This window comes from Centruroides vittatus, unplaced genomic scaffold, assembly GCF_030686945.1.
Source record: "Centruroides vittatus isolate TY-2023 unplaced genomic scaffold, ASM3068694v2 contig_530, whole genome shotgun sequence".
Classification (NCBI taxonomy): Eukaryota; Metazoa; Arthropoda; class Arachnida; order Scorpiones; family Buthidae; genus Centruroides; species Centruroides vittatus.
Window position 1 is genome coordinate 1 of NW_027122312.1, and position 7,519 is coordinate 7,519.

At 43.5% G+C, this 7,519-nt stretch overlaps 2 protein-coding genes across 2 annotated transcripts; both read left to right on the forward strand.

The window, feature by feature from the left end:
- Window positions 1–1,941: 1,941 nt before the first annotated feature.
- On the forward strand, window positions 1,942–3,209 carry LOC136978408 (uncharacterized). Its single transcript, XM_067274111.1, has one exon. It carries the CDS (start codon window positions 1,942–1,944, stop codon window positions 3,136–3,138), a length of 1,197 nt encoding a protein of 398 aa, XP_067130212.1. The 3' UTR covers window positions 3,139–3,209.
- Window positions 3,210–4,863: 1,654 nt separating this feature from the next.
- LOC136978409 (uncharacterized) lies at window positions 4,864–6,060 on the forward strand. The gene has a single exon (XM_067274112.1). It carries the CDS (start codon window positions 4,864–4,866, stop codon window positions 6,058–6,060), a length of 1,197 nt encoding a protein of 398 aa, XP_067130213.1.
- The last annotated feature ends 1,459 nt before the right edge of the window (window positions 6,061–7,519 follow it).

Genomic DNA, 7,519 nt, shown 5'->3' on the forward strand with positions numbered 1-7,519 from the left:
AAAAAGGCTAGTAAGAACCCATTAAACAAACAGAGAGTGAAAGCAGCTCTCTCTAAATCTAAAAAATCAGAGGCTCAGTCTGTGAGCGAGTTCTCTGATATCTCTGATGAAGAAAATAATGTGGAGGTAACAAAACCAATGTCACCTCCAAAAGAGAGACCGCCTGTTAAATTAAAGAGGGATACCCTCGCAAAGAATGCAGCCTCAACCACATAATGGATTATAAAATAATCCAATGGAACTGTCGTGGTTTCCGCAACAACTTTTTTGACGTTAAACACTTGACATCACCTACCACATCTCTCTGCGTGGCACTCCAGGAAACACATCTAAAACCTGGAAAAAGAATTTCTTTAAAAGGATTCGATCTTTACCGTAAAGATGACGACAGCCACACCCGCGCCAGTGGAGGTGTGGCTGTACTGGTTTCAAACCGCATCCCGTCTTTTCCGGTACAAATAACAACAGAGCTGCAAGCTGTGGCAGTCAGAATATCTATGGGCGTCACTGTCACAGTTTGTTCCATATACTTGCCACCAGATGTCAGAGTCAATGAGGATGAATTGGATGCCTTGGTTGAACAGCTGCCAACTCCTTTCCTTTTACTTGGTGATTTCAATGGTCACAATCCAATGTGGGGCAGTCACGATATCAACCGTCGAGGCAGAGCCATTGAAAGATTCATAGGTAATCACCAACTATATCTATTTAATACTGGAGAAGTGACATACTTCCACGCTCCAACAAGAACATTTACTGCCATTGATCTATCATTAGCAACCCCAAATCTGTTTTCAGTGTTTATATGGGAGGTTGGATCTAATCCACTTTCCAGTGACCACTTCCCAATATTTCTAAAATACCAAGGCAGAGAAAGCTGTGAAACAGCCCGTCCACCACGCTGGAAATTTGAAACGGCAGATTGGCCTACATTTTCCTCTTTGGCTAACATCACTGAAGAAATGGTCAATACTGCCGATATCAATGATGCAGTAGAAGTTGTCACATCGAGTATTATTCAGGCAGCCGAAAAAACAATGGGGAAAACGTCAACCAGATATCCAAAACATCCGAAACCATGGTGGGATCAGAATTGTGAGGTAGCATTTAAAAAACAAAAGAAAGCATGGGGGATCTTCAGAAGATACCCCACTGCTGAGAATTTGATAGCTTTTAAAAAAGCAAAGGCAAATGCCAGAAAAATAAGGAGGCAAAGCCAAAGGGATTCATGGAGGAAGTATGTATCTAGCATAACATCTTCCACCAGCTCAAAAGCGGTCTGGGATAAAATCCATAAAATTAATGGAAAATATGCTTCTCACTCTCTGTCCATGCTGGAAAATAATGGCACAATAATCAGTGACATAAAAGGTATTGCTGATTGTTTGGGTGAAACATTTTCGTCCTCATCCAGCAATAGTATGTATACAAAGGATTTTCAGGCTTACAAAGTGCAATCTGAAAAACTATATTCCTCATTACCCCCTCGATGTGGGTTCCTGTCCGTGGTGAGGGGACCTCCCAGAGATGGTTTAGTATCTCTTCTTTACCATCCCTGGGATCTGAACGCCCACCCACGTGTTTGCCGTGCGTGGTGTCCCGTATGCCGGAAAGGGGGATCCTGGTAGTTGAGGGGCAACATAACGTCCCCAACACACTGCTTTGGCCCCTGCTTCGGATAAACGGGAGGCTCAAATCAGGCTCCGTTTGAGTCAATCGGCTGGTCGTTGAGTCATTGTTGACCTCGGCTTGGAGTCAACTGATCGATGCAGATTGGGCGGACATGTCAGACAAGATGTGCTCTACTTGACTGCATTGTGAGGGTATAGCTCCTGGGAAACCCTGGTGTGACGGTCTATGGGATCCTCTCATGTGACGGCATCCCCTTGTTGGGCCCCATGGTGGGTGGGGTCACTAGGAGCTGAATATATATTTTTAAATATGGATCATAAAATCACAAAACAAGTGACCAAAGACCAGACCTCCAGCCACCCTGCTTACTTAATAGTGCATGCGACTGGAGAAAAACCTCTATCTAAAGCATCTCCATTCTTGATTCAAAAATTGTTTGAATCAACTATTGGACAATTGAAAAAAATACAAAAATTAAGATCGGGAGATTTACTGGTGGAAACAGCTTCCCCACAACAATCGGCAAAACTTTTGCAAACAAAGACTCTGGGAGAAATGGAAGTCACTGTCACACCACACGGAAGCCTAAACTCATCACGTGGTGTGATATCTGAAATTGATCTGATGTCTGAAGATGAATCAGACATTCAGATCGGTCTTTCAGATCAAGGTGTCGTTGCTGTTCGGCGCATTTCCATTCGTAGAGATGGCAAGTTGATACCAACCAAACACTTGATACTTACTTTCAACAAGCCAACATTGCCATCCTTCATTACAGCAGGATACCTACGTTGCTCAGTTCGTCCATATATCCCAAACCCGCTGCGTTGTTTCAAATGCCAGCGGTTTGGACACTCACAAACATCCTGTCGCGGGAAAAGCGTATGTGCACAGTGTGGGACTGAAGGTCACGAGAGTACCGAATGTAAAAGTACCCCATGCTGTGTGAACTGCAAGGATGCCCATCCTGCCTACTCCCGGAAATGCCCTGCATGGCAGAGAGAGAAAGAGATCCAGCGAGTGAAAACAGTTAACAACCTACCATACCCAGAGGCTCGCCGCATGGTCACTTCTAGTGCACCACTGAAGCAGAAGACCTATGCTGCTGTCTTGAAATCCACAAACACTTGTGCAGTTCAAACAGATATCTCTGTCTCTCCAAGTGAATCCTTTACTCGCCATGCGAAATGTTTAATACTGCCATCTACCCAAACACCAGAAAAGGAGAGCAAGAAGACCAAGACACCCCTACCTAAAACAGGGGTAATAACAAGAAATGTGGGTTCAAAAAAGGCCAATAAAAACCCACTTAACAAGCAAAAAGTAAAAGTTGCCCTCTCTAAATCAGCTAAAAAGTCGGAGACTCAGTCTATGAGTGAGTTCTCTGACTTTTCTGATGAAGAGACTAATTCGGAGGTTACAAAACCAAAGTCACCTCCAAAAGAGAGACCCCCTGTTAAATTAAAGAGGGATACCCTCGCAAAGAATGCTACCTCAAACACATAATGGATTATAAAATAATCCAATGGAACTGTCGTGGTTTCCGCAACAACTTCTCTGACGTTAAACACCTGACATACTCTACCTCATCTCTCTGCGTGGCACTCCAGGAAACACATCTAAAACCTGGAGAAAGAATTTCTTTAAAAGGATTCGATCTTTACCGTAAAGATGACGACAGCCACACCCGCGCCAGTGGAGGTGTGGCTGTACTGGTTTCAAACCGCATTTCGTCTTTTCCGGTACAAATAACAACAGAGCTGCAAGCTGTGGCAGTCAGAATATCTATGGGTGTCACTGTCACAGTTTGTTCCATATACTTGCCACCAGATGTCAGAGTCAATGACGATGAATTGGATTCATTGGTTGAACAGCTGCCAACTCCTTTCATTTTACTTGGTGATTTCAATGGTCACAATCTAATGTGGGGCAGTCACGATATCAACCGTCGAGGCAGAGCCATTGAAAGATTCATAGGCAATCACCAACTATATTTATTTAATACTGGAGAAGTGACATACTTCCACGCCCCAACAAGAACATTCACTGCCATTGATCTATCATTAGCAACCCCGAATCTGTTTTCAGCGTTTACATGGGAGGTTGGATCTAATCCACTCTCCAGTGACCACTTCCCAATATTTTTAAAATATAGAGGCAGAGAAAGCTGTGAAACAGCCCGTCCACCACGCTGGAAACTTGAAACGGCAGATTGGCCTGCATTTTCCTCTTTGGCTAACGTCACTGAGGAAATGGTCAATACTGCTGATATCAATGATGCAGTAGAAGTTGTCACTTCCAGTATTATTCAGGCAGCTGAAAAAACAATGGGGAAAACGTCAACCAGATATCCAAAACATCCGAAACCATGGTGGGATGAGAATTGCGAGGCAGCATTTAAAAAGCAAAAGAAAGCATGGGGGATTTTCAGAAGATACCCCACTGCTAACAATTTGGTTGCTTTTAAGAAAGCAAAGGCTAATGCCAGAAAAATAAGAAGGCAAAGCCAAAGGGATTCTTGGAGGAAGTATGTTTCTAGCATAACATCTTCCACCAGCTCAAAAGCAGTCTGGGATAAAATCCATAAAATCAATGGAAAATATGCTTCTCACTCTCTGTCCATGCTGGAAAGTAATGGCACAATAATCAGTGACATAAAAGGTATTGCTGATTTGTTGGGTGAAACATTTTCGTCTTCATCCAGCAATATTATGTATACAAGGGATTTTCAGGCTTACAAAGTGCAATCTGAAAAACTATATTCCTCATTACCCCCTCGATGTGGGTTCCTGTCCGTGGTGAGGGGACCTCCCAGAGATGGTTTAGTAACTCTTCTTTACCATCCCTGGGATCTGAACGCCCACCCACGTGTTTGCCGTGCGTGGTGACCCGTATGCCGGAAAGGGGGATCCTGGTAGTTGAGGGGCAACATACCGTCCCCAACACACTGCTTTGGCCCCTGCTTCGGATAAACGGGAGGCTCAAATCAGGCTCCGTTTGAGTCAATCGGCTGGTCGTTGAGTCATTCTTGACCTCGGCCTGGAGTCAACCGATCGATGCAGACCGGGCAGACATGTCAGACAAGGTGTGCTCTTCTCGACTGCATTGTGAGGGTATAGCTCCTGGGAAACCCTGGTGCGACGGTCTATGGGAGTCTCCCATGTGACGGCATCCCCCTGTTGGGCCCCATGGTGGGTGGGGTCACTAGGAGCTGAATATAAATTCTTAAATATGGATACCAAAAACCAAAAACAAGCACAGACAAAAGAAAAGACCTCCAGCCAACCTGCTTACTTAATAGTGCATGCAACTGGAGAAAAACCTCTTGCTAAGTGTTCCCCCTTTTTGATTCAAAAGCTGTTTGAATCAACCATTGGGCATTTGAAAAAAATTCAAAAATTGAGGTCAGGGGACTTACTTGTAGAAACAGCCTCTCCTCAACAAACAACAAAGCTTTTGTCAATTACAACTCTTGGAGACATGGGAATATCGGTCACACCACACGGAAGTTTGAACTCATCACGTGGTGTGATATCTGAGTTTGACTTGATGTCTGAAGACGAATCAGACATTCAGATCGGCCTCTCGGACCAAGGTGTCACTTCTGTCCGACGCATTTCGATCCGTCGAGACGGCAAGTTGATACCCACTAAACATTTAATTATAACATTCAACAACCCGACACTGCCATCTTTCGTTACAGCAGGATATCTGCGCTGCGCAGTTCGTCCGTATATTCCAAATCCGCTGCGTTGCTTTAAATGCCAGCGATTTGGACATTCCCAGACCTCTTGTCGAGGCAAAAACTTGTGCGCACAGTGTGGAACTGAAGGTCACAACAGTACTGAATGTAAAAGTACGCCACACTGTGTGAACTGCAAAGATGCCCATCCTTCCTACTCACGAAAGTGTACCGCATGGCAAAGAGAAAAAGAGATCCAACGGGTAAAAACTATGAAAAACATCTCATATCCAGAGGCTCGTCGTATGGTCACTCCAAGTGCACCTATGCAACAAAAGACATTTGCTGCCGTGGTGAAATCTACTAACACATGTGGGGTTCAAACAGAGATTTCTGTATCCCCAAGTGAATCTTTTACACGCCATGCGAAATGTTTAATACTCTCATCTATGAAAACACCAGAACAGGAAAGTACAAAAGCAAAAACACCTCTACCAAAAACTGGGATAACAACTAGGAATGTGGGTTCCAAAAAAGCGAGTAAGAACCCACTAAACAAACAGAGAGTGAAAGCAGCACTCTCCAAATCCAAAAAATCGGAGGCTCAGTCGATGAGTGAGTTCTCTGATATCTCTGACGAAGAGAATAAACTGGAGGTGACCCAAACAACATCGCCTTTAAAAGGAAAATCATCAGTTAAATTGAAGAGGGACACCTTTGCAAAGAATGCTGTATCAAACACATAATGGATTATAAAATAATTCAGTGGAACTGTCGTGGTTTCCGCAACAACTTCTCTGACGTTAAACACTTGACATCACCTACCACATCTCTCTGCGTGGCACTCCAGGAAACACATTTAAAACCTGGAGAAAAAATATCTTTAAAAGGGTTTGGACTCTACCGCAAGGATGATGATAGCCACAACCGCGCCAGTGGAGGTGTGGCTATACTGGTTTCAAACTGCATACCGTCCTTACCGGTACAAATAACAACAGAGCTGCAAGCTGTGGCAGTCAGAATATCTATTGGAGTAACTGTCACAGTTTGTTCCATATACTTGCCACCAGATGTCAGAGTCGATGAAGATGAATTGGATGCCTTGGTTGAACAACTGCCGACTCCATTCCTTTTACTCGGTGATTTCAATGGCCACAATCCAATGTGGGGCAGTCTTGACATAAACCGTCGAGGCAGGGCCATTGAGAGGTTTATAGGCAATCACCAACTGTATTTATTTAATACTGGAGAAGTGACATACTTCCATGCCCCAACAAGAACATTCACTGCCATTGACCTATCATTAGCAACCCCGAATCTGTTTTCAGCGTTTACATGGGAGGTTGGATCTAATCCACTCTCTAGTGACCACTTCCCAATATTTTTAAAATATCGAGGCAGAGAAAGCTGTGAAACAGCCCGTCCACCACGCTGGAAATTTGAAACGGCAGATTGGCCTGCATTTTCCTCTTTGGCTAACATCACTGAGGAAATGGTCAATGCTGCTGATATCAATGATGCAGTTGAATTTGTCACTTCTAGTATTATTGAGGCAGCCGAAAAAACAATGGGGATAACATCAACCAGATATCCAAAACATCCGAAACCATGGTGGGATCAGAATTGTGAGGCAGCATTTAAAAAACAAAAGAAAGCATGGGGGATTTTCAGAAGATACCCCACTGCTGAGAATTTGATAGCTTTTAAAAAAGCAAAGGCAAATGCCAGAAAAATAAGGAGGCAAAGCCAAAGGGATTCCTGGAGGAAGTATGTTTCTAGCATAACATCTTCCACCAGCTCAAAAGCAGTCTGGGATAAAATCCATAAAATTAATGGGAAATATGCTTCTCACTCTCTGTCCATGCTGGAAAATAATGGCACAATAATCAGTGACATAAAAGGTATTGCTGATTTGTTGGGTGAAACATTTTCGTCTTCATCCAGCAATATTATGTACACAACAAATTTCCAGGCTTATAAAGTCCAAAGTGAAAAACAATATCTAAACTTCCACTCCCCATCTAATGAGGAATATAATGTGCCATTCAGCAGAATAGAACTATGTACAGCAATTTCACGCTCGGGGAATACTGCTGTAGGTCCGGATAAAATCCATTACAGCATGATTAAAAATCTGTCAGACAATTCCCTTAGTAACCTTCTAAATCTGTTCAACAGAATATGGACAGAACATACTTTTCCTGA